The sequence below is a fragment of the Lithobates pipiens genome, unplaced genomic scaffold, assembly GCF_037356315.1.
Source record: "Lithobates pipiens isolate NorthernLeopardFrog02 unplaced genomic scaffold, aLitPip1_a1.2 Scaffold_22, whole genome shotgun sequence".
Classification (NCBI taxonomy): domain Eukaryota; kingdom Metazoa; phylum Chordata; class Amphibia; order Anura; family Ranidae; genus Lithobates; species Lithobates pipiens.
In genome coordinates, this window is record NW_027507784.1 from 115,977,768 (window position 1) to 116,005,281 (window position 27,514).

A 27,514-nucleotide genomic window follows, 5' to 3' on the forward strand; every position below is an offset into this window, starting at 1 on the left:
CAAAGTTGGGAGCGTGAAATTGTTCAAAATGTCTTGTTATGCTGATGCCTTAAGAGTTCCCTTAGCCCCAACCCCTGAAAAACAAACCAACACCATAATCCCCCCTCCACAAAATTATTTGGACTAGTGCACAAAGCAAGGTCCATAAAGACCTGGGTGAGCAAGTTTCGGGTAGAGGAACTTGACTGTTCTGACCTTAACTCAATAGAACACCTTTGGCAGGGGTCAAGTCCTGGGGAAAAAAGTGTGGGAACTCCCACCCAAGATCCACTCCCCTACCAAAAAAAAAAAAAAAAAGAAGATACGCTCATATGCATATATATATTTCACATAAAATACAGTGACTGCAAATGCGACATGCTACAAGAGATGACCAGACTGCGAATGTGACTACAGGAGATGACCAGACTGCGAATGCGACATAGTACAGGAGATGACTAGACTGCGAATGTAACTACAGGAGATGACCAGACTGCGAATGTAACTACAGGAGATGACCAGACTGCGAATGCGACTACAGGAGATGACCAGACTGCGACATAGTACAGGAGATGACCAGACCGGGAATGAGACTACAGGAGATGACCAGACTGCGAATGCGACTACAGGAGATGATCAGACTGCGAATGCGACTACAGGAGATAACCAGAGTGCGAATGCGACTACAGGAGATGACCAGACTGCGAATGCGACTACAGGAGATGATCAGACTGCGAATGCGACATACTACAGGAGATGACCAGACTGTGAATGCGACATACTACAGGAGATGATCAGACTGCGAATGCGACATACTACAGGAGATGATCAGACTGCGAATGCGACATAGTACAGAAGATGACCAAGTAGCTAGTTTTAAAATTTAAACATGTCCTCAGCCCCTTTATGGCACCTCCTTTACATTCCTGTCCTCACCCCCTTTGTAGAACCCCCCTTCACATTCCTGCCCTGCCTCCCTTTTATATCACCCCTCCTCATTCCTTTCTGTTTCTGATACTTTCCCCCTCCCTCCTTCATAACAGTGCCCTCTTCCCTGTCTTACCTTACACAGGACACAGCAGATGACATCGGAAGTGCAGCAAAGGGATGGACAGAGGGCGGGACCTGCCCCAGTTAACTGATTGGTTGATAGAATGCAGAGCAGTTCTATTAACCAATCAGTTAACTGAGCCAGCCCCTGCCCTCCGTGCATCACTGTGCTGCTCTTCCGATGTCAGCTCTGTGAAGACAAAGCAGCTAGCAGACTGTGCTAGAGCCTCGGGCGGCTCTGGTCCTGCAAAGGGAACGGCGTTCCTGCTGTGAAAAAAGTGCGGGGACGCCGTTCCCACGCGTTCCCGCAGGACTCGAGCCCTGACCTTTGGGATGAATTAGAGCCAAGATTGCAGTGCCTGAGCATCAGTGCCTGAGCTCCCAAATGTGCTTCTAGAAGAATGGTCGAACATTCCCATAGACGCTCTTAACCCTTGTCGACAGCCTTCCCACAAGCGTCAAAGCTGTTATAGATACAAAGGGTGGGCCAACTCAATATTGAACCCTATGGACTAAGACTGGGATGCCATTAAAGTTCATGCGCGTGTAAAGGCAGGTGTCCCAATACTTTTTACAATATAGATTAAATAAATATATATATATATATATATATATATATATATATATATATATATATATATGTGCGTATATGTGTATATTAGTATTGAATATGAGCTGCATAATTTTTATATTTGACACTTCATTGTGCATTTTTAAATAAATCTTTGGCTTATATTAAATCCTTAGCTTGCTCATAAAATAATGCAATAACAATATGAATACTTGGAATTTTCTAGCTAAACTACTTGACCTAATTTTACAGATCCTCTAATTGCTTATAATCCTAAAGACTGACTAGAGCCCATCTCCACAGAGAGGGTGAATCCAGGAGCTATCTGCAGAAACAATTTACAAAAGGTTTATAATCAAATTGGCAGTGAGGAAAGGAGTAATTCTTGTAAGCTTCTACTGACCTGGTATTAGGCGCCAGGCCTCTTGGGGCCATGGAACAAAGGCAGGGGATTGCCATAATGCTGACATTCAGCAACTGACCCTGGATGTGCTGCCACTGATCCTTGCTCTCTGGATGAAGTTAAACGCATGGTTATTACCGCTCATTACAAGCAAGTACATGAATTTCCCATTCTCTAGATTAGACACTCACCAGGCTCAACACAATTCTCATCTTTCTTCTTTCTAAAGGGAAAGACATTAGATATTAACATTAATATGGACATACTTGGTATTAAATGATCATAGAGAAAATGGATTTTAATACACAGTGCAAGTAGATCTAAAGAGATGACAGTCTTTTGACCTGGTCACTCTGGACAACATATGGATATACCAGGTTAGAAAATTTGCCTTGATGTCTACCATTCTCATGTAAAAAGCGGCACTGCATTTTTTTCTCTACATTCATGTAGCGGCTCCTTGGGATGGGAGTGACTGAGTAGCATCTGTATGATTGTGTATGCATGTCTGACCACTATCGGAAGTCTATAATCATCTTAAATGAAATAATTTTTGTTATACTGTGCGACCAAAAGTTTGTGAATAAAGTGGAAAAAGTGAGCGCTGATAAGGTATTCAATAAGCAGCTATCACCCATAAAGGTGAATACACAACCTTAAATGAACAGTGAAATAACAAAAAAAGTGCAGCACTTCACAATAATAAATTCATGTCCATGTGTTGGGCAGAGCCCCAAGTGCAAACAATCTTATTAGGCAAGAAGGCCTCAATAGGCTCCTAAGACCAATCATGACAGTGTAATGTGCCAGAACACTCACCAGAAGATGTATGAAAACCAGCATATAATCATAAACTTGAATTATACACAGTGTGCCAGGGGAGGGTCCTACAGGCTGACACCATTGTGTCATTGTGCTGGGAGCAGCAGCCATATTTTGCATGTTTTTTCTGGTCATTTTTTATTTGTATACTGCAGCTTTATGAATTCTGATCTTAATAAATACTACACTATATGAGCATTACTTGGGCTCCCATGTGTGAGCTTTATTTTGCACAGTGCCAATCTCCCATGAGGTTTACCTTGCTGTCCACAACCATGGATAGGATGTCATTAAGCTCCAAGACATTGATACAAGGATAATAATGGCTTGTTATCTGGTGAGTGCATAGAATTGGGGATGGGATACCACAGATAAAGAGCACACTGTATCACTCTGGACCCTCAAGTTTATGATTATATTCTGGTTTTCATCCATTTTCTGGTGAGTGTTTTGCCACACTACACTGTGCTAATTGGGCTTTGGAGCCTATTGAGGACTTTCTGCCTAATAGGATTGTATGGGACTCTACCCAACACATGGACATTTATTTAAAGCGCCACACTTTTTTTGTTATTTCAAAAGATTGGGAATGCCTAACCATGAAGTCTATATAAGATTGTTGGACATCCCAGTCGAACACCCTCTTCCCTCATTATAACCCTTCTATGTGGCTATAACAGCCTATACTTCTGGAGTGCATATGAGGGAATATGTGCCCATTTAATCACAAGCACCAGTGAGGCCAGGTACTGGTGCTGGACGAGAAGACCTGGCTTGCAGTCAGTATTCTAATTCATCCAAAAGGTGTGAGGTCCGGTCTCTGCGCCGGTCATTCGAGTTCCTCCACACCAATACCAGCACAGGAAAACTGCCACATGGTCAGTAAAGGATTTATAGAGGGCATTAACACCCAAAATGTACCCCCCGGCGCAAGAAAAGGGGGGCCCTTGTGCAACTGCCAACAATAACAATAGGCATGGAATGATAAATAACAAAAAACACTGTGGCTTGAAGTTCACATTATGGCAGTGTCAGCATTCTCTCTTCCAAGCAGGATCTGAGGAGGCTTCCACCTGCAAACCATGTAAAAACAAAAAGGAGAGAAAAGTGCCACTACCTAAGTGTAGCTGTTATTAAAACATATTTATGAAATTAAAAACAATAAATATGCACTGACATTTGCAAGTTTTTAAAAAGCCTATTGTTAAGTCTCGAGCAGGTGGCAACCTTCCCGGTGGTTAGTGATGAGCAAGCCCCTCCGTGGGGATGTGATGTAAGGTGCTTTGAACCGGAAATTAAATCGGGAAACACCAGGAAGAGCCAACAGAAGCAGCAGACTGTCTGTGTATATCCCATGGATGAGAACCACTGTGGACAGCAAGGAAGTGTTGTAGGCCCACAAGATGGCCGTGATGATGTCATGTGACATAGATAGGTGTGGTTACACATACCAGGGTGTGGTTTGACAAAGGGGCAACACCTCTATATGCGTAACACATCCATCTATGACACATGACATCATCACGGCCATCTTGTGGGCCTACAACACTTTCTTGCTGTCCACAGTGGTTCTCATCCATGTGATATACACAGACAGTCTGTTGCCTCTGTTGGCACTTTCTGGTGTTTCCCTGGTTTACTTCCTGGTTCCAAGCACCTTACGTCACATCCCCTGGGGGGGGGGGGGGGGGCTTGCTCACCACTGACCACCTGACAGTTGCCACCTGCTGGAGACTTTTCAATACGCTTTTTAATATCTTGTAAATGTGTGTGCATATATATTGTTTTTGATTTCATAAACATGTTTTAATAATAGCTACACTTAGGTAGTGGTGCTTTTCTCTCCTTTTTGTTTTCACAAGGTTGGAAAAGCACAATTGACTAAACTGTATTTTTATTCCATAATATTAACAGTACTCTTCCATGCAATGACCAGTACTCAATAATTTGGAGGGGGGTGCCCATACGTTTGGACATCAGAAGATTGCAGAAAGTGATAGCAGAAAAAAATACCTTTTTTTAACCTTTTTGTCTGTTTTGAGTATAAATCAATGTTTGTTCCAAGCATATTTAAATTCACTTACTGTTGACTAACTCACTACCTCTGCTAGAAGTCTATACCAAGCATCAACTACTCTTTTGGTAAAAAAAAAAAAAAAAGTGCTTCTAATGTTAGTTTTGAACTTTCCTTCTGCTAGTTTGAGCTGATATGAACTTCTTGATCTTATCTTAATATTGAAAATACTGCCTTCTGAATCGTATTGACCTCTGTAATGTAAGTATAGGTTTCAATCATGTCTCCCCTTATTAAAGAGGAGCTGCACCTTTTAAAAAAAATATTAAAAGCCAGCAGCTACAAATACTGCAGCTCCTGACTTTTAATAAATGGACACTTACCTGTCCCAGGGTCCAGCGATGTCGGCAGTAGATGATGAGCAATCGCTCGTCTCTCTGCTGCCCCCACCACCATCCTCTGTCAGGGAATCGGGAAGTGAAGCATTGCGGCTTCACTGCCCGGTTTCCTACTATGCATGCGCGAGTCGCACTGCGCATCTTCACTGGTCCCCGCTGTGTCCTGGGAACTGTGTGTTTCCCAGAACACAACGGGGGCCGGGCATCTGTTTTGTCCCGGAAGTGGGTGCAGATACCTAGATTATCCAGGTATCTGCACCCCCTCCCCCCTGAAAGGTGCCAATTGTGGCACCGGAGGGGGGGAGGGATCAGATGAGTGGACCTTCCACTTTAGGGTGGAGGTCCGCTTTAAGTACCTGCAGTCTCTCCTGATATGTTTTTCTTTTTTTCTCCTGATATGATTTATCCCTCAGTCCTCTCACCATTGTTTTTGCATGTCTTTGGACTCATTCTATCTTATCCACATCTTTTTGTAAGTGAGGTCTCCAAAGCCATACACAGTATTCTAAATGAGTATAATTAAAGATCTATATAGTGGAATCAATCAAGAACTCCTTCCTCCTCCTGGTGATCCCTCTAGTCATACACCCTTGAATTCCATTCACTTTTCCCAATTCCAGGACACACTGTATGCTTACTTTGCAATCACCTAAAATATGTAACCCCAGGTATTTTTCTTCTGTTTCTGGCCAAAAGGTTACATTGTCTTGATCAATCTTTAAATAATGTTCCACGATACAAACACCTCCAGATATAATAATGCTATTGCACGCTTTTGTCATGGGCAAAAAAAAGATAACTCGCCCTCCAAACCTTCAGTTATATCACAAACATATTAAATATGATAGGACCTAGTACAGAACTTTGTGGTACACCACTAGGTACCGGTCTATGTTCCTAATAAATCCCATTTACAACTAAACCCTTTAGTCAACTGAAAATCTGACTGTGTAACTGTACCAAGCGCTTTATTGAAATTACATCCACAGCATCACCATGGTCCAAAACATTTGCGATATAGTAGAAAAAATTCACTAAGTAGAGTCTAACCATGATCTTTCTTTTTAGGAGTTATTCTATTAATTTTATTGCTACAGATGTTAATGCAGAGTTTAGTCAAGAAAAGAAAAAATACCCCATTCAGTCAACTTTTCCCACTGGGGAGGTGCGCTTGTGGGATGTTTCCCGAAAAGTCCTGCAAACAGCATCTTTTGGGTGGTTTGGGAGCTTGGTATTTAGAGCTCCCAAAACTGAGTCCATTCAGACAGAGCTGTGGTTTGGCCCCACCCCCATCTCTCCTGATTGGCTGACTTTGGCTGACAGCAGCGGGAGCCAATGGCTGCTGCTGCGTCTCAGCCAATCAGGAGGGAGAGTATTGGATGGCAGGGACACGCGTGGACAAACACTGGACAGAGAGGGACCTCGGGTAAGTATTAAGGGGTGCTGGGTCGGCTGCTTCACACAGAAGGCTTTTTATCTCAATGCATAGAATGTATTAGGATAAAAAAACTTCTGGCTTTACAACTCCTTTCAGTGCTCCTACTGTAAAGTCTAACAACAAATTGCTCCAGAATGCTGTTAGCTACAGAGTTCAGTGAATTTTTTTAAAACTCATTTACTGCTTGTTTAGAGTATGCAAATACTTGAATGTCTACATTACAAATAGTGGGCCAACGGTAATTGCTTTTATTGTTTAGTTGAATGTAATTTCTTTCCTTACTTGTGCTCTCCGTGAAAACTGGATTGATGGCTTATAGGTAAAAAAGAGAGTTCACAGCTTTCTGGTCTGTAAAACATAAAAAATTGCATTAGTGACACTTTTTTGCAAACCTTCATTCATATATATACTGTAAGTCTTAAATCAATTTCATCAAAAAAAGTTTGCCCTAAATACCTGCATATGTTATTGTTGAATATCTTAGTTACTTAGCAAATACTATATTTGTGGATGTAGTATGCTTTACCATTACTAAACACTTTCTAAATATTACAGACGTTGTTCAGAACAGAACAAGTTTACTGAAAGGTGACAAAAAGGTACCTTTTATAACATACCCTTCCAGTAAGCAAGCACTGACTTTTAAAATCCCTTTTGACAGGTGTCACTTTTCAGCGCTTGCCTGTATACAGTAAGTTGGTGTTCAGACACTAACCTGTAACCTGTGGTCTATGTAATGTCTGTGCACCAGGTCATTTACTGATGATATATAGCCACTATATGCTACAGATGTTACCGTGAACATACAATGCAAGGAACATGGAAAATCCCATAAAATTTGTGGGATGAATAGACTCGTTCCTCAAACAAATGCCCATAGTATGTCACCAAAACTAGTGAGAAGATGCAGGCTTACCAAATATTAATGACCCCTGCATTCAGAGCGGTCACACAGAGCTTCAGTAGAAGTACTCAGGTCTTAATGCCATCTCCCACGTGTCCCAGGGTCATCAGCAAATAAGGCTCCCTTGCACAACATGTCTGATCACCAGTGATATAAGCTCATGTGAAAACAAGCACATATACACTCCTCATAGTGTAGAACAGGGATCTTCAAACTATGGGGCATGAGACATTGTAAAACTCTGACATTCACAAACATGACTGGGAATTGTAGTTCCTGAACAGCTGGAGGGCAACAGTTTGGAGATCCCTGGTGTAGAATATCAAATGGTACCTTTATTATACTTTAAAATACACACAGGTAGAAATAATACTCTTTCAATCTAATACAGCCTGCAAAAACACGTGGACTTCCGATACGCAGTAGGCTTCACTGCGGGCACCAGTTGGAGGAACGAGGCCATTTATCCTATACATTTCACTGGATTTTCCTGGTTTCATTTGGAATTCATGGGACTTTTTCAGATCACTGTTTAATACGCACGTGTAGCGCCCTGCTCCTGATGAGCAGATGCTATTGTCTTTTTCAAATTTAATTAAGTTTGTTCTGGTTTCTGTACCAGTCCAGCTGGGTTGCACTGATTCCCACTTGACCGTAGGTGTCACTGTCACCGTTGGTGGGTGTTGAACAGCAGCAGGCTGGATGTATCGAGTGCCATCTCTTGCTCGGAAGTGGTTCAGTTGGTGTGGTTTCCCTGCTGTGCATTCTGGGATAGGGTATTTAAGGTACAGACTCCATTTTTTTGGGTTTGTTTTCCAGGGTCCGTGATACCAACCCCAGGGCCCTCCTGGCCTGGGGTCTGTGTCGCAACTGAGAGTGTAGGCCCAGGAATGTCTTGGGGCCTGCTGATCCAGGGGTGGTCCTATGCTGTCTCACCTGTGGGGAGAAGCCAAGAAAGTTCCAGGGGAGGACTTTCCAGTGGAGGACTGAGCTCAATGCTGGTGGAGCCTGTAAACTCAGTTTGAGGACGCAACCCGGATCAATACCCGTACAGTATCGCCGGGTCGGCAGAAAGAAGCTGGTACTGTATGGTAGTTCTTCCTAAAACTCTCCAGATCTCTAAGTTGAAGTGACAAGTCTGTGGCAGAGACTTTGTTCAGCATCTCATCGGCTGCTAGGTCAAATGAGAGGGGCCTATCTGGTGACTGCTGGATCCAGTCTGTGGAGCTGTTTGCCCTCTGGATCTGACTAATACCTCTAACCCACAATTACTAGGTGCCTGAACTCCCCTTATCCTCTAACCCTCTATTGAAGGACTGTGTCTTCTGTCTTTCTTTGGTGTTATCCCTAAATAAATCTTCAAAAAGGATTCCTCATTTGGGCTACTTTCCAACGGGACCCCCCTAAGATGAAGAGGCGAGCAGGAGAGGTACCGGTAAGCCCGCATAAAACCAGCAGCTCCTTCAGGGGTAGTTCTACACACGTTATGGACAATATTATATTTTTAATGTATAGTTTTATGTATTTAGTGTATGATATTGTCTTATGTATTATGATCATATTTTTAATATGTACATTAACAATTTGCACATGCACTTTTTTCAGTGTAACACATATTTGTTTCTTTTGATACTGGGAGGAATTGTGTTTGCAGCTTTTTTATTTTCATTTTTTATTTCTTTTTCTTTTTGAGCACATTTGTGCAGTTTTCTTAATTCTTCCAATGCAATGAACCTGTTTGTTCTATGCTTGCTGTGCCTTGCAGAGGTGGGGGCTTTGAACAGTATTATAGGTAGCAGGATCTATACAGTATTTTGGAGTTATTTTACACCTCTAGCTTTGGTGCGGCCCATTAAAAAAGTCCTGCTTGCTGTATATGGCAAGTCTCAACATTTTTACACATAGGGGATAAAACTAAGAGACTCTGTTGCCAGTCCATTCATTTCAGAAACCATCTCCCCATAAATGTTAAATGTATTTAATGAATTTTAGGCATATCATCCACCTGTAAAAAGCCTCCCTTCTGTAGATATCCAAACTGCATGATTGTTGCTGGCCACCGCCATCTTGGATGCGACGTCAGCAGCCCAGGCAGACTCAGAGCTGTCACTCAACTGATAGTTAAGTGACAGCTACATAAAAGATAATATAGGGAGGTGGGTTGAGGCAGTTAGCCAGCAAACTAATTACACTCCTAGAAGAGAAGACTATGACAGTCAAAGGGGGAGGGGCTGTTCTAAGGAATAAATTCTTCATGGAATGGTCACATTTTCTGACAGGTTCAGAGGCACATTGTATATCAAAAATCATTTATGGAAAGGAAAAGCAATTTTTTTTACGTTAGTGACAGTTTGTAGCCAAGCTTTTTTAAAAGTATAGGTTATGACTGTTATAAGTATTTTCATACCTATTTATAAGACAGATAGATAAGAAAGAGACCTACTTTAAGTTTGCAAGTGTTTTAATAACAGCAAAATCTCTTCTCTGACTGGAGGGCATCCAGCGATGTTTTTCTGCAAGAGCAAGAGTCCTTCCACCAAATCCAAACATGGAGGAAAACCCAAATCGCAGGAGTTTGGGGCCACTGCTGAAAGTGCAGGCATCTACTAGCTGGATGTTTCCTAAAAATGTACAGTAAGGTTAATGTATTCTAATAAAGTAAAATATATTCACTCATATATTAAAATATCTAAACATATAGGCCAACAAAACTGCAACATCAGTATTTCAGAACATTTCACTTCTGAGCTATCCTACGAAGTGACACCACAAGTTAAGTGAATGTTGGCAGGAGTCATACAAAACGTTATCCAAACTCATTACATTAAGGACTAGTTTACACTTGATTACGTGGCTTCGGACACTCTTTGTTAAAGCTCCCTGAATGCCAGTCAAAGCCCCTGTCACTAAGTAAAATGGTTAGCTTACAGTCCTGTTTACACCTTGCTTTTGCTTGGTGCTTCGATGAGGCTTTGGTGGAGTTTTCGATGAGCTTTTGGTGGGGCTTTGATGAGGCTTTGGTGAGGCTCTGGTGGGGCTTCAAGCGAGCTTTGCCATAGACTTCTATGGGGGCTTTGAAGACACTTTGAAGTACAATTAAAGCGACATGGGGTATAATTTTTGAAGCAGAGCCTGAAGCAAAGCAAAGCAAAAGCAAGGTGTAAACAGGACTGTAAGCTAACCATTTTATTTAGTGACAGAGGCTTTGACTGGCGTTCAGCAAGTAATCTATGGTGAATAGAGGGTGTCATGCCCATACAGCACTGGTAACCTCTCTTTTGTACCTGAATTTACGAAAGGGTGCACTTATGAGTTGGTAACTTTCCGTTTTGACCTAAACTGTGTTTATGCAATATCCTCTGTTCTCCATTTTTTCCATTATGGATAGAATACAGGAGGGTGAGGTGTTCCATTGGGAAAATTTCCCTACACTTTCTGGCCCACATCCAAAACAGAGAAAATCCATCTAAACTGAGGGAATGCCTGGTTGTAACCAGGGTCACCAGAACCAATGTCCTCATTAAAAGACAGCTTCACTATTTCTGTTATGGAGACAACCAAGAATTTGGGATTTTGTTTTACTTACACTTTTGGTGATAATGGTACACAGTGAGCCCTTTTGATTTTCCATGTTCGTGTACCATAGACTTTATTAGGGTTTGCATGTTTGTTAGAAATTTTTGCCTGTTCATGTGTTCTGGTGCGAACCGAATCGGGGGGTGTTAGGCCCATTTCTATAGCTCAGCAGGAGAGATCCCTGCGTCACACATGAATTGTGTTTATGCAAAGTTCTGTCAGGTTTTTTTTGTTTAACCTGCTGGAGAATTTCTCTACTTCCTGCCTTTTTGCAGGTCAATAAATGTGCATTGATTATTTTATTTTTCTAAAGAGCCTGTGAAGCATTGCACCTGTGATCACGCACTGTTTTCAAATAGTGTCAGTGGGTGTGGGGAGAAGGTCCCCTGCCTGCTGTCACAGGGAGGTGTAAAATGTAACATGTTTAGAAAGGTGAACTTATCCTTAAAAAATATCCCTTAAGGGTCTTTTTACACAAGCGGTCTGATCAGGTCCATCTCTCCTTTTTCCATTCACCCGGTAGATGTCAGCGGTGACATGTCCCCAGACACCCGCCGCTATCCGATCCTGTCTGCCAAATTCAGACGGATGGTGACCCTATTTTTGCACAGTGAGTGGAGACGGAGACTGCCTGCTCAGTGGGCATCAGTGGAGCGATCCCCCACTGATCAAAGTGAAGTCCGCCGAGCGGACCGCTCGTTTGAAAGGACCCCAGGAATTAGCAAAAGATTTATACTTGCCCATAATGATGTGCAGTGCTGCAGTTACATAGTGTCTAATTCCATGCAGAGAATAAGCCAAGACATTGGTAGTACCTAGAAAAACAATGCATAAAGTAAACAAAAGTAAAAGAGTAAACAAAAATCAAGTTTCTTAAATTCAACAATACTTATGCCCTGTACACACGATAGGATTTTCTGACAACAAATGTTGGATGTGAGATTGTTGTCAGAAAGTCTGACCGTGTGTATGCTCCATAGAACATTTGTTGATGGAATTTCCACTAACAAATGTTTTAGAGCAGGTTCTCAAATTCCAATCATGTGTACACAATTCCATGCATGCTCGAAATCAAGCAGAAGAGCTGCACTGGCTATTTAACTTAATTTTTCTCGGCTCGACATACGTGTTGATGTTTAGAATTTCCAACAACATTTGTGTGACCATGTGTGCGTAAGACAAGTTTGAGCCAACATCCGTTGGGAAAAAATCCACGGTTTTGTCATCGGAAAATCCTATCATGTGCAAAGGCAATTAAGCTTGCCATATATTGCTCAAGTTTCCGGCGATTCCTTCTGAATCAGCTTAAACTAAGGTCATGGGTGGCCCTGCTGTACTCAACAAAAGATGATTGAAACATCAGAGGATTCTGGTGGAAAACTGTCAACCAAACACTGACTGCGTCCATGATGGTGCAGTTATCTAAATACAATATCCGGCACTGCGGATTCTTCTATTCATGATGTTTAGCTTGGACAAGGGAACAAATTGATTTCTAGGTGTGTATGGCTAGCTATAGACCGTTTGCAGTCAATCACTTGGAAATGATGATTATAAAATGACTCCCATACAGATTCACTTTACACATGGACACAGACAAGCAAACAGGGATTTATAACAAACTATATTGCAGAGTCCTACCTTTTGTCATGTACAGTGCCTTGAAAAAGTATTCATACCCCTTAACATTTTCCACATTTTATTATGTTACAACCAAAAATGTAAATGTAATTTAAAGGTATTTTATGTGATAGACCAACACAAAGTGGCACATAATTGTGAAGTGGAAGGAAAATTATAAATGATTTTCAAATTTTTTTACAAATAAATATCTTAAAAGTGTGGTGTGCATTTGTATTCAGCCCCCTGAGTCAATACTTTGTAGAACCACCTTTCGCTACAATTACAGCTGCAAGTCTTTTTGGATATGTCTCTACCAGCTTTGTACATCTAGAGAGTGACATTGTTGCACATTCTTCTTTGCAAAATAGCTCAAGCTCTGTCAGATTGGATGGAGAGAGTCTGTGAACAGCAATTTTTAAGTCTTGCCACAGATTCTCAATTGGATTTAGGTCTAGACTTTGGATCATTCTAACACATAAATATGCTTTGATCTAAACTATTCCATTGTAGCTCTGGCTGTATCTTTAGGGTCATTGTCCTGCTGGAAGGTGAACCTCCGTCCCAGTCTCAAGTCTTTTGCAGACTCTAAAGCCCCATACACACAGTTTTTCTGCTGAGTTTTTCCTTCAGCTTTACCAAAACCATGTAAGTGCAAGGGCCTGCCTGATTGCATACAAATTGGAATTCCTAAGGTTTGACCTCATATTATATGGTTTTGGTAAATCTGAAGGAAAACCAATAGTGTGTATGTTGCTTAATAGATTTTCTTATAAGATTGCCCTGTATTTGGCTCCCTCCATTTTCCCATCAACTCTGACCAGCTTCCCTGTCCCTGCTGAAGAAAAGCATCCCCACAACATGATGTTGCCACGACCATGGTGTGTTCAGGGTGACATGCAGTGTAAGTTTTTCACCACACATAGCATTTTGCTTTTAGGCCAAAAAGTTATATTTTGGCCTCATCTGACCAGAGCACCTTCTTCCATATGTTTGCTGTGTCCCCCACATGGCTTCTCGCAAACTGCAAACGGGACTTCTTATGGCTTTCTTTAAACAATGGCTTTCTCGTCACTCTCCCATAAAGGGCAGATTTGTGGACTGCACAACTAATAGTTGTCCTGTGGACAGACTCTCCTACCTGAGATGTGGTTCTTTGCAGATCATCCAGAGTTACCATGGGCCTCTTGGCTGCTTCTCTGATTAATGCCCTCCTTGCCCGGCCTGTCAGTTTAGGTGGACGGACATGTCTTGGTAGGTTTGCAATTGTGCCATAATCTTTCCATTTTCAGATAATATATTGAATAGTGCTCCATGAGATGTTCAAAGCTTGGGATATTTGTTTTATAACCTAACCCTGCTTTAACCTTCTCCACAAATGTATCCCTGACCCGTCTGGTGTGTTCCTTAGCCTTTATGATGCTGTTTGTTTACTAAGCTTCTCTAAGAAACCTCTGAGGGCTTCACAGAAGAGCTGAATTTATACGGAGATTAAATTACACACAGGTGGACTCTATTTACTAATTAGGTGACTTCTGAAGGCAATTGGTTCCACTAGATTTTAGTTGGGAATATCAGAGTAAAGGGGGCTGAATACAAAAACGGCACACTTTTCAGATTTTTTTTGTAAAAAAATTTGAAAATCATTTATCATTTTCCTCCCACTTCAAAATTATGTGCCACTTTGTGTTGGTCTATCGCATAAAATCCCAATAAAATACATTTACGTTTTTGGTTGTAACATGACAAAATGTGGAAAATTGCAAAGGGTATGAATACTTTTTCAAGGCATTGTAACTGGGACAGGGAAAACTTGGAAATTATGTCACTGGAACAAAGCCAGACACTTGGAAATCATGTCACTGAGACCAGGCTAAACTGTACTGTTGTTATGTGAACATGTTTAAATTGAAAGTCAACCAGGGAGATCAGATACCAACCTAACATTTTAATAGTTTGGGCTATTAATAAAGCCTGGTAGGGGTAGAAATTTTGGAAAGAAAGGGTAATGGGACTTTAAAGGTTCCAAGACCAAATCAATAACCAATAAATATAAAAATATCAAATTTATTTATAGAAAAAATTAAATAAAATCATCAGGATATCATCATAACCATATGTAGGAGATCGACCACAGTATTTTCTTGCTCTACATATTTTGCCATAGGATGGCTTCCTCAGGAGATAAGTACTGCATATATGGTCACTACAGATTAAAAGCAGAGTATTAGAGCCGGTTCACACTGCGGGCGATGCAAGGCGACACCGACTTGCCTCGCCGCGACCTGCCGCGACCTCAGCGGCGATTTGCAAATGACTTCTGTATAGAAGTCAATGCAAGTCGCCCCGAGGTCGCCCAGAAGTAGTACAGGAACCTTTTTCTGAGTCGGAGCGACTCGAGTCGCTCCTCTCAGAACGGTTCCATTGTACAGAACGGGGGAGACTTGTCAGATCGCGGTGAGGCAAGTCGTGTCGCCTCGCATCGTCCGCAGTGTGAACCGGCCCTTACAGTCATGTAGTTTTGTTTTGTTTTTTTAAACCAACAAAACACGGCAACACATCATACACATTGAATCAGAAATATATTAGAAGAATAGCATGATCCCATCACATTGCATAGCAAAAAAGGAAAAAAATAAATAAGCAAAGATTATAGTAATTATCAAAGAGAATATCTTATATTTTTTCTAGGCAACCCATGTATAACCATTCAAATGTCAAGCTTCACCCCATATACTACGGGAACAGGAGGCAGCAAACATTGGTCCCCCCTATCACCAATAGCAATTTGGTAAATGCCATCAAGTGGCCAAACAAAGGAAAGACAACCCCAGTGTAAAAACATGTTAAATGTTGACAAATGAGCCTTTATGATAGAGATAAATCTGTATATATATATATATATATATATATATATATATATATATATATATTTAGCTATATCTATCTATATCTCTCTCTCTCTCTCTCTCTCTCTATTATATATATATATATATATATATATATATATATATATATATATATATATATATATATATATATCCCCAAAAATACAAGAATTTAAAGGAAGGAGAAACAATATCAGAAAATTATGAAGGCTCATTTGTCAATATTTAACATGTTTTTAGACTGAGGTTGTCTTTCCCTTGTTTGGCCACTAGATGGCATTTAACAAATTGTCAAATATTGAGGTGTATTGTTGGGAGATAGGTGACCATACGGACGCCCAGGGAGTCATTGTTGCTGGCTCTGGGACACATTCGGGGGTTTGCAGCGCTGGCGCCATTAGCCACTTGTTCAGCGTCTTTCCTTAGGCAGGTTCTGACCAATTATTCCTTTCTGTCGGTGTGGTTGAGTAGATGATGGCTCAAACCTGAATCCACTCCCCGCTCTAGGTAGATTTTCCAACATGGCGGCGTTGGCTAAAACGCTTTCAGCCGTGACCTCACATCCAGCGTGGCTTGCGCATGCGAAGTGGCCCTTTTTAGCGTCCACACATCCACTGGAACCATTGGATGCCAGTGGAGGTGGAGGGGGCTATTAGAGGACCTTCTTAGCAGCACCTTCTTTGCAGTGGCCATTTTGGAGTGAGGAGATATGTGAGGCACTGTCCTGTTGAAGGTAAATAAGAGTTTTGGTTTATTTGCAATCCGTTCCTTTTCTGGCAGAAAATTATTTGGATTGTCTTATATTGATTCATACTCTCTATGATTTCCTTAGATAAGAAACAACTGGGCATTTCCTTCAATGTTGGGATGACTGTTACAAAAAAAAGGAAAAAAGCAGAAAGCAAAGTAAACATACAACCCCATCCAGATTGCAGCTGCTTTACCTTTACATCCTTGCCTATGCTAGGCTATGACCGCTGCCCTCAGTTTCCTGTTTTATGGTGCCTATTTTCTCTTGCAGCATCCTGTGCCTTGTATGGAGATAATTGTGTCTCCCTACACTGTGTGCAATGATAGAAACACACAAACCCCAGCCTAGGATGGTGAGGTCCTTCCCTGCTCCTCCCCCTCCCTTCTCTAAGCTAACAGACAAGCTGAGAACTACACTGTCCACTATTGACTTTTATGTGAAGACTGGATGTTTAGGGAAGCAGCACTCAGAGAGCAGGAAACAGCAGCATTCAAAGCTGTAAACTGCAGATGATGGAATATAAATCTCAACAAATAGTTTACTGGAGAATTCAAATTTTTTTTTATGATGGTCCATGTGATAAGCTAAGAAATGCTGAGGGTTTAATACTACTTTAAGAAAATGTGTATCCACTGCCCAGTCATGTCTCAATTACTTTCATTACTCTTAAACCCATCATATTGTTTCTAACCAGATTTTTATTTAGGGATGCCTATAGAAGCTTGAACTATGGTAAGAAACTCTTAAACCTTTCTTAGTATCTGTGTAGTAAAAGAGCAGATCAGCAAGCCTGAAATAAGTGGGGGCAATGAAAAGTATTAAAGGAGTGGGAGAGAAAGCACCTATAAAGGCACCATTTTGGAGAAGTCCTTTAGTAGCCCTCCTTTCAATGAAAGATCCTCCGAAAGAACCAGGCAGTGTGTGTAGAGAGAGGACCCAGAGCTAGAGCCTAGGCCTAGCGAGTTGGCCTGATGGTTTTTGCTACAGTCAAGGAGCTGGGAAAGAGAATCTCTTGGCTGCTGTGCTCCACTGATGCTCCTGGATACTGAAACCCACTCAGTGACTGCTAGCTGAGAAGAAGAAGAGTCACAGGATTGTGTTGGATGTTCAACCTTTTCCTATACCAACTTCAATTTCTCCATGAGAGTCATTTTTTCTCCTGGAAAATCTGCTTTCCATGGGGACACCAATGAATGCTCGATCCTGAGCCACCCTGTCTGTGTCTATTGACATAAAGCGGGTGTCTCAGCCCTCCGTTCTCTCAGCATAGCATTTGATTGACAGTAGTGGGAGCCAATGTCTCTCGCTGCTATCAATCTGCCTAGGGAGGAGGGAGACAGGGGCAAGAGCCGCTGCTCTCATGAAAATCACTGGATGGAATCTGGCTCATTTAAGTATAAATGGGGGGCTGGGGGGTTTGCATCACAGAAGGCTTTTCACCTTAATGCATAGAATACAATAAGGTGAAAAACCTTAAGGCTTTATAATCAGGAAAGTAGCTGTGACTCCAACATGACACTACCCCCCCATCCCCCAAAAACTCCCCTACACAGATGAGTGTTTACTTTGTTCTCTTACACTATATTTGAGGAGGGACAGAGAGCATTTGTCATAATATGGGTTGGAAACGGTTTGTGGTCAACTCAGTTTTTTTTAATTAATCACATTGATGTGCTTTCAGCAGAAGATTTTGATTTTTTTCCAGGCAAAAGAAGATAAGTAAAACAATAAAAATAAGGACAATAATTATAATGGTGCAAACTGTAGTGCATCTATTGGAGTACATTATATGACAGAGTACAGCCAATTCATTTTGCATTGGATGTCTGGACACTATCGGCGGATACCACCTGGGGTTTGATAATTAGAGCTTGGAGCGGCTCACTGCCCTGTGTGTCTAGCTGGATTTAGAGAACGGAACTTACAGACAAAACCATTTGTCATGCCCTGAAATTCTACCCACTCACTAGACCAAACTAGTCTGTTATGCAATAACATATAGTGTCTGTTTTCATAAAACCAGGGTGTCTATAGACATAAGGACAGGATATATACTATACTATGCAGTAAAAAGCCCCTTCTGGGGCATTTGCCAACCCCAGACTCATGCCTACTGTCACAATGCCTTTGTCAAAAACCCTCTTGTGTTCAGAACACAACAAAAAAAATACAATATTGCGTTAGAACACTGATAAATACTTCAAATATGATATCAGACTATGAAAGCCTTTATATTCGTACTTTTCAATTAAAAATAAATAGAGAATACATCAGACAAAGATGATTATTTCAACTTAAAATTGCAAGACAGAAAAAAAGAATGTCCTTGGATGAGAAAGCAGTTTCTACTGAACAATTAAGTTAATTAACCAGATGACATGAATATTCATAAGGCTGTTAATGTCTCCCACACCAAAGAGATAAATGTGATGTAATGACTTGCCACTCAAGCATGTCTAAAATTCTCCTGAAAAGCTAACCAACACTTTAGTATTTTGCCTAGAAATATCAGAAAAATTAACAGTCCCGAGGAAATGTTTTATTACCTTGTAATTCATTTTAAAGCCAATGATGTTCTAGTTTAAGCTGCGGACTTACGTTCTTTATTGCTGCCTATGAAATATGTATGTAGCAATAAATATATACATAGGCTTTTTTAATAAAACAGTGCAGAGATCAGTGACGTGTAGTATCTCATGGTAACCAATCACATTTAGTCTTTCATTAACTTGGATAAATTCCTGTTGTTTATGTTCTTTGCATTATTAAAGCACACTGTGGTCTCCAATCAGTGACAAACCAGTGGCTTGGCAGCCTCCAGCAGCTGGCAGGTACAGATGTTGATTGAGACCCTCAGCAAGTACCTAGTACCTGCTAATATTACATTCATTTACTTTTCCCATAAGCATAACATTTACGTGTACTTATACAATATATACTGTATTTTGTTATATATATATATATATATGCAATTTATCTAATAATAATAATTAATATTTGTATCTCTCCTCCAATTCTTTAACATGAAAGTTATTTGTAAGTGGTCACACTTTCATTTTATTTTACGTGTTCCTCTGAATAAGCTGGGTCACTTACAGAATTACTTTGCAAGCAAAAAACTTATGAACATTATTTAATGAAACTTGAAAAAATACTGAATATATATTGCTTAGGTTTTTGGTATTATTAAAGCAAGCATAGATTTCAAATAGGGAGATTCCAAAAGGAGCACACAGCTGCTATGACGTCAATATGCAATATTTTGTCATGCCTGAATTTTCAATGTCTCCCAGTTTGCACACATGGGCATGAGTGGCTACAATTTGTGCTTGCTCTAATATTTATAAGCATTAATGCATGTCCTTCTTTATATTTGCGTTATGTTTACCTATTTATCTTTGCCATCAATGCCTTTGTGGTGCCCCTCTCCAACTTAGCCTATTTGGCTGCTTTAAATGGATTCCACAGCAACAAATGCCAATGGAAATAGCCAACAGAGTGGCTTCAAGGCTCGCCATATGTTCAGGCATTAGTAATAAATGACTGCACAATATCCGAGCCAGTGTAGCAGCATACACTGCATAGAATACAAAATGATGATGCGTTCTTCTAATGATAAATGGCCCTATAAACAAATTTATAAAATCTCTGTGATAAATGGCAAATACAATTTTCCACTGTATTTTATTTTTATTTTATGCCCTGATGAAACCTCTGTAGATGAATATTTTGTTATATGACCTTTGGACACACATCAGCTAGAAGAAAGCGTATAGCGTGTGTTGCTGACATCCCTAGGACTGTGTTTAGACCTAGACTTAAAATTGACCCAAACAGGAATTGGCATTTGTTCGTTCTTAATAACCTCCACACTTAGGGGTCTATTTGTAAATTATTTATTTTTGTTATTGGAATCTCTCTATTATCTTATATGTGGTGGCCATTGGACAAATCTTGTTTGAAAATGACTGAAAATTTTGAAAATACACTAATTGAGTAAACCTCTTAAAATGTTAGGTGCAAAGGGTTAAATCGTCTTTGAAAATGGTAAACAAAATGTACCCATCACATTAAGGGATCATGCACACGGGATGTTTTTGCAGCTACTTTAGGGGCATCTGGTGTTTTACTGCTTCTGAACTCTCCTCTATGTTAGTCTATGTGTCCATGTACACAATCTTTCAGAGGGGTTTGGAGGCATAAGCCTTTAGGGGCAGTAAAAACAAAATGTCTGCCGGTGCATCCAGAAGCACAGACTGTTTGGCTGTAAAACACACAACATCAAAAAATGTGACTAAATGATGTAACATGCTTTGAGACGCATTTTTAGGCTTTTTACGTTTTAGGACGTGTTTTTGCTGTAAAAACGTGGAAAAAAGCGCATAAAAGTTCATAAACACTATTCAAAAACGCGTCCAAAATCGCATTTTAAATGCTGCTTTTTCCTGACAGCAGCCCTGCCATTCATCCTGTGTGCATGAGCTTTAAGTCATATAAGATTGCCAATCAATATCCACATATAACATAATAGAGAGATTCCAATACCAAACAATATTCAAATGTGACATTTAGATTCAAACAAGATATGCGCATCTGTCACATTATACATAGGGGTAATTCCTCTTTGAAAATCAATGCTATAAATACAGACAGATGAATGTCCAGCACACATTTGACAGATTTGCACAAGTCCGGACAAAACGTATTTTTTTGAATTATATACAGTAGGAAATGACCATAATCTATTTTGTTTTCTGGTCTGCAGTATTCTATGTCTGCTCCTCTGCTACCTATCATTCGTTTTCATAGTCGACTTCTCAAGTCCTCCTTCAGTCTTTACTCTATAGCAGTGGTCTTCGGGGGCCAGATGCAGCCCTTTGCTTGCTTTTATCCAGCCCTTGGGGCACTGTTTCATCCACTGTTACCAACAATGGGGCATAATTGACCTATTTACACCAATGAAGGGGCACAATTCCTCCCAATGACAACAACAATGAGGCCCGAAGACATCAATGATGGGACACAATTCCTCCCACTGACACCAATGATGGGGTTCAATGATATCAACGATGGGGCACAATTACTACCGGTGTAACCAATGTTGGGGCCCAAGGACATTATTGATGGGGCACAATTCCTACCAATGTCACCAATGTTGGGGCCCAATGACATCAATGATGGGGCAATTTTTTTTCCCACTAATGTTGGGACTTTTTCTACTCCCACTGGCCACAGTCCGGCCCCCCTAAAGTCTGAAGCACAGTAAACTGGCCCTTTGCTTAGAAAGTTCGGAGACCTCTCCTCTATAGAAATGGTGGCCAGAATTGTGATGGTCCCAACTTTCTCTTCAGTCTGCATTGTGGCATGTTACAAACACAAAGTAGAATGAAAAATGGAGTAGAATGAAAATCATTGGGTGCATCACAGCCCATTCACTTTAAATAGACTGCCTAACCGTGTCTGTTTTACTGCCTTCCCCTTATCAGAAGTTGGTCTATATGTTTCTCAATTCCCCATTTGCAGCTTACTACTTATTCTCGTTTTGTGATATCAAATTTTTAGTCACTATATCAACCAGACTAAAGTGTGACTACAAAGAAAAAAAATTTGTTAGAATTCCAGAGTCACTGGATATCCCAGTATGGGAAGCGCCAACCCAAAAAACAAAAAACATTAGTTAAATTAGGAGATGTGTCCAATAACCTATCTTTGTTTTAATTAACATTGTCTGATACATATGATTGATCATCCATCACATCGCTCATTGTTCAGAATATTTTAGCTACATTTTTTAACAATGGTTTCTTTCTTCTTTCAGAGGAGTGGCTGCTAGTGGCAACAAAAACAAATAGAGGTAAAGCTTGATTTTAACTAAAATATAATCTGCTCACTGAGAAAGCTTTATATGATTGAATTTATGATTATATAATAACAGATTCTTAATACATACATAACACTTTTTTTTTAGAATATAATATAAAAGTATTAAATATATTTAAAACACGTTCTAGCTCCCATAGCTAATTTATTTGAGATAGCTTAATACACTGGATAATGCCCATTAGTGTGAATTACCAATATATTAGCAACCGCCAAGAAAAATGCAGCTAAAAAACGAACTGACTCTACGGATGGCTTCCACTTGAGCATTAGAATGCCAAGATAATGTCATATTCTTTATTTACACTAGAGGATACATACTGATTATATTAATTCACTGCACACAGAAAACAACAGCCATATTTACTTTCTTCACTTTTTTAAAGAATTAAAGGGGAAATTTCGTTTCCTGTAATAATTTTACTTAGATGGGTTTACACTATATTTCACATATCTATCTATGACAGTTACAAACTGTGATGGTCAAACAAAGTGAAGGACAAATGGACACACCTGTCATCTGAAAATAGGCAGTTCATACAGTTCAACAGTAAGTTAACAGATAGTGATCCATACTACATTAAAGCAAAACTAAATCCCAGTTTAAAAAAAAAGGTACTGTCAAATTCATTGTGCTCTCAACCAAACTGTCAACCCATCAAAAGGCTGGTGTCATAATGGATCACATGTGCAGCATCATGGCAGTTGAAGATTAAACAGAGGCCAAGATGGCAGATTCATTGGCTGAAAAAGTTAGGAGAGTTTAGTTCTTACCTCTGATATCAAAAATCTACTGTTTTGAAAAACATTTTTTTTTCTAAAAACTATCATAACAAAATAAAGTGAACATATCAGCAATGTTAAACTTTTAACCTTAAGGGCCGGTTCCCACTAGTGCAATGTCTGGCATTGCCTGTGATTCGCAGTACAAATCACATGCCATCTCTGTGCCATGCAATTTCAGCCATACAGATAGTATGGCTGAATTTGCAATGCATGCGGATCAAACTCACACAGGACCATTTTTTGGGTCCATAGCAGAATTGGATCGCATGGGTGTTCACACCCATGCAATCCAATACCTGTGTGAATTTGAAGTTCGCACTGCGATTTGTGAACTGATTTGGAGGTGTCATTAGGTGTCATTAGACATGGGATGCGGGAACCCATAGTGGATTTGCAGGGTTCCCGCATTTGCTGCAGTGTGAACCAAGCCTAAAAGACTTCAGCCTAGTACATACTAGTCGTTTTTTCTTCCTCCAATTCAGCAGGCTGAATAAAAATAAATAAATAATGCACTAACAGAGCTATTGTGTTTTGACAGGGGAACAGCCTCCCCGCCAGAACACACCAGTCAGCACTCTCGGCCAATGGCTGAGAGTGCTAAATGGATGCCGTTTGGCAGATCTTGTTTGGTCATGTCCCTTAGAAAGAAGCCAGAGTCAGACCTTAATCTGAAATGTTTACTGTCCCATAGGAAGGCCTGCTGATGTTTAGGTCCCTGTATTACTACATTCACTCCTCATAACTCATATATTGAAACATTTAAAAATATTGCTTATCTTTGGGCCTCTGCCTTCTCCCTCATTACACACCTGCATAACATTTCTCAACTTTTGATGTGGCAAACAGTTCTTCTCCAATCACAACTGCAGAGTGCAGCTTTCTCCCAAATAAGAAGTGAGGCTGCAGTGCCTGAACCAATGAGGAGGGAGAGAACAGAGAGCCTTTGCTCCCCTGCAAATCACTGGCTGCTAATCTAATTATAGCAAGCTCCTCCGCACAGCTCAGGCTGCCATCTCCCTGAATGAGAGAGAAGTTATCAGGCCGATAACAGAGCTACTGAGGAAGAGACAGCTATGGGACTTAGCTCTTTGAAAAGAGATAAGAAAATACTACAGATAGATGTGCCCAGCTCAAGGTTTGGATTTACCTTCACCTTAAGGTTTTTTACCTTAATGGATTTTATGCATTAAAGTAAAAATCTGTCTGTGCCACCCTCCCCCATACTTAACTGAGCCCCATCATGATCCAGCACTGTGCATGAGAGCAGCGGCTCCCCCAACTCTGTCCCTCCCTACAGGGCAAATCTATAGCCATGGGAGCCATTGGCTTCTGCCTCTGCTGTCAATCAAACTCTGTGACGAGGAGGTGGGGGACAGATCCATGCCCGACTGGGTACATGGATGCAGACAGCAAGGCTCGGGAGTGAGCCTACATGAGTGCCCTCATAGGAAGCAGCTTACTATGGGGGCACTGGATGAAGGGGGGACTGCTCTGTGCGGAACCATTGTACAGAGCAGGTAAGTATAATATGTTTATTTTAGAAAAAAAAAAGAAAAAGTTTACAAACACTTTAAGCAAAGAAAAACCTTCAGCCTTTAGAACCATTTAAAGCCAGCCCCTAATTGGTCTTCACAAGATGCCAAACAGAAGCTGATATAGTGTATTCCACCCTAGGGATTTTAAGAAAGATGCCCTCAGTGGTGGATGACTTTTTACACTTCGTGATGATCTGCGATGGGACATTTTCCACTGTGGTGTTTGAGCAGGTTACTTTCCACTTTTATATACATAAATACTCTGTTAAAACTGCTCTCTTTGTGGTAAACAAACATATACAGTAAGGCGGAACATTTAGCCTCTTCGCGTCAGGCCGTGGATCGCAAATTGTCCCGGCTTCCTGTTTTTAAATGCTGTATATGTACTTGAAGCAACGTGAGTACGTTTTCAATTTATTTGTGATAATACATCCAATTTAAAACGCACACTATGGAGATGTCTCTTTCCTATATGTGGGTGATGCAGAGTGAGATTTAAAGGAGAAAGGTACACCTGACACCGCAAGCACAGAAAGACATAGCTGATACCGCAGATACAGATCTGGAGATTGCTGCATAGTGGCAGATACTGTGAAAGCGAGATACCCCTGTGTGTCTGGGTGAGTGGTTCGGGTGAGTGCAATACCTACAGGGGGCCTATAAGGATCACGGAGCATGGATTTGAAAAGCACCTGTTACTTTATTTTTATTGCTTATTAATATTTATTTTTTACTGTTTTGAACAACTAATGGACTTTATATGATCACAGAATTTTTATAAATTTTTCACATGAATTCTTGTAAGGATCACTAAGGCATGGTTTTGAAGAGCACTTGTCATTTTATTTTTTAACTCTTTGGATTGATGAATGTATTATATATATATTTATGATCACAGCAAACCTACCTTTTTTTGCATGTGTATTGCCAGCACCGGTACACATCAGTGTATGCATTAGGCACTTGACACTTTATACACCTTTTTATTAATGTTGTTGCTTATTATTTCATTAAGGTGGATGTAAACCGATTTTTATGTCATAATGTAGAGTATAAGATTTCCTATCATTTGAGCCCAGTCTTGCCACAAAGAGTTAATCCAGTTCTGAGCAACCCTATTTTATTGTTCAGTGAGATAAATATTGACAGAGAAAATTTTTGTCAAATCCTCCCCCTTGCTGTGAGTGACAGGTGATTTGCATATCTCGCGCACTAGCCTAAGAGACATGCATTATTTTTTAATTCCCTCCCACTCCATTCTTCTGCTGCTCTGCCAGGATTGGATGTTCCACACCTCAGCATAATTAGGCATGTGGTTACTTTCCTGTCTTTTCACTGGATGTTAGAGATCATAGCAGAATTTCAGTGTAAGAAATACACAGGAGAAAATGTATATTGACAAGGGGAGTGTAGAGGTGGGCAGGGAGTCTACTGACATGATGACTCCACCCACCGAGCTCCAGAGAACAGACCCACCCACAGAATCTGCAGTTTTTCGGGTCTCTTAACAGACAGAGGGGACACATTTGACAGGTAAGGATAAATGCAGTAGGCACGTATATCCTTATAGATAACCCCTATGGCAGTAGTTTAGAAAGGATGACATTGGGTTTACATCCACTTTAATTGTATTGGCAGTATAACATAGGGACACACAGATTGTTACACAGTGGTATGCAACATTGCACCCCAGAACAGCGCCACACCTACCACTTTCCATTTACACAAACATAGACAGTATATATTTGATAAGATTCTCATCACACACATTCCTGGAAATGTTCAGAAGTGAACAGATATTGTGGCAACTACCAGCTGATAACCCATAACATCATAGACCTAAGTACATAATGCCAGAACTCCACGGATCCTTGAGAAAATGTCTGAATATTTATTTAGTTTAGATGATCATATAAGTAAGGTGCAAAGTTTCAAAGCCATGTCGGTCCATGTGATATGGTAGACAAAGTCTTGCCTACCTCCTGGCAATCACATACAAATTGAAGTTGCTTTAGGTACAGTGGGAGAAAATTTAATCAGTTGGCTGAGTGTGTCCTAACAAAAAAAACTCAGGCTATGTTATAAGAACTATGAACAGCATATTATAATTATATAAACGAAATGCACTATTAAAGGAAGCAAAAGGAGCAAATATAATATTATTTGCATATAATATGGTGAACTTCACACTCACCTGCTGGTATTATTCCAAGTGGTAGTGTTGCTCTGACTGGACTGAAGTTGGCATTTATGTTTTTCCCAGCATCCATCTGGGCTCTGAGAAGAAGACCATGAGCAACTTCGCTTACTGATCCATCGCCACCAACACAAATGACTCTGCAGAAAAGAGCATACAGTTATATTTATTTCCTCTGCAGTCTTTGTAGTTTACAGCTGGGATTAATAAAAGCAGAGAAAATGAAATATGAAGGACACACGTTTTCTAATTTGCATATTTAAAATATTAGAAGTATCGTACAGCCACTATAAAACAAGAATAAAACTGATCAGTTTAAAAAGTGCCAAACTTGGAGAAGTAGTGCCAGTATTTCACTCTAATAACTCTTTCATTCCATCATACTTTCCGGTGATGTAAAGCCTCTTCCTCAATCTGTCTTCATAATATTCTGCTGCATTTCTATAAATTACGAAGGAGCAAGGATGCTAGAAACATTTTACATAAATAAAGGCACCATTTAGAAGGGTGTTAATTATCATTAATATGCAAGGAAAGTAATTACTATCATCCATTCGCAAGTAAAAATGTATTCCTCGATTGAGTCTTTAGCAAGTTTTTATTTATGTACCATAATATAGGGAAATACCAGTCAGGGTAATAATAAACAGGAAACCTACATACACTATATGGTCATCCACACTTATATTAGCTTGTTGGACA

The 27,514-nt window shown here is 40.3% G+C and overlaps 1 protein-coding gene across 2 annotated transcripts in view; it reads right to left on the reverse strand.

Moving 5' to 3' along the window:
• CERKL (CERK like autophagy regulator) overlaps nt 1-27,514 on the reverse strand; it is a 214,112-nt gene that overhangs the window by 19,823 nt on the left and 166,775 nt on the right. For both annotated transcript variants that reach the window (XM_077448122.1, XM_077448121.1), the window contains exons 5-10: nt 26,810-26,952; nt 11,896-11,970; nt 10,023-10,200; nt 6,958-7,023; nt 2,195-2,226; nt 2,004-2,112 (exon numbers count right to left, since the gene is read on the reverse strand). In XM_077448122.1, the coding sequence (XP_077304248.1) occupies nt 2,004-2,112; nt 2,195-2,226; nt 6,958-7,023; nt 10,023-10,200; nt 11,896-11,970; nt 26,810-26,952 (603 nt within the window). The remainder of the gene's footprint in view (nt 1-2,003; nt 2,113-2,194; nt 2,227-6,957; nt 7,024-10,022; nt 10,201-11,895; nt 11,971-26,809; nt 26,953-27,514) is intronic.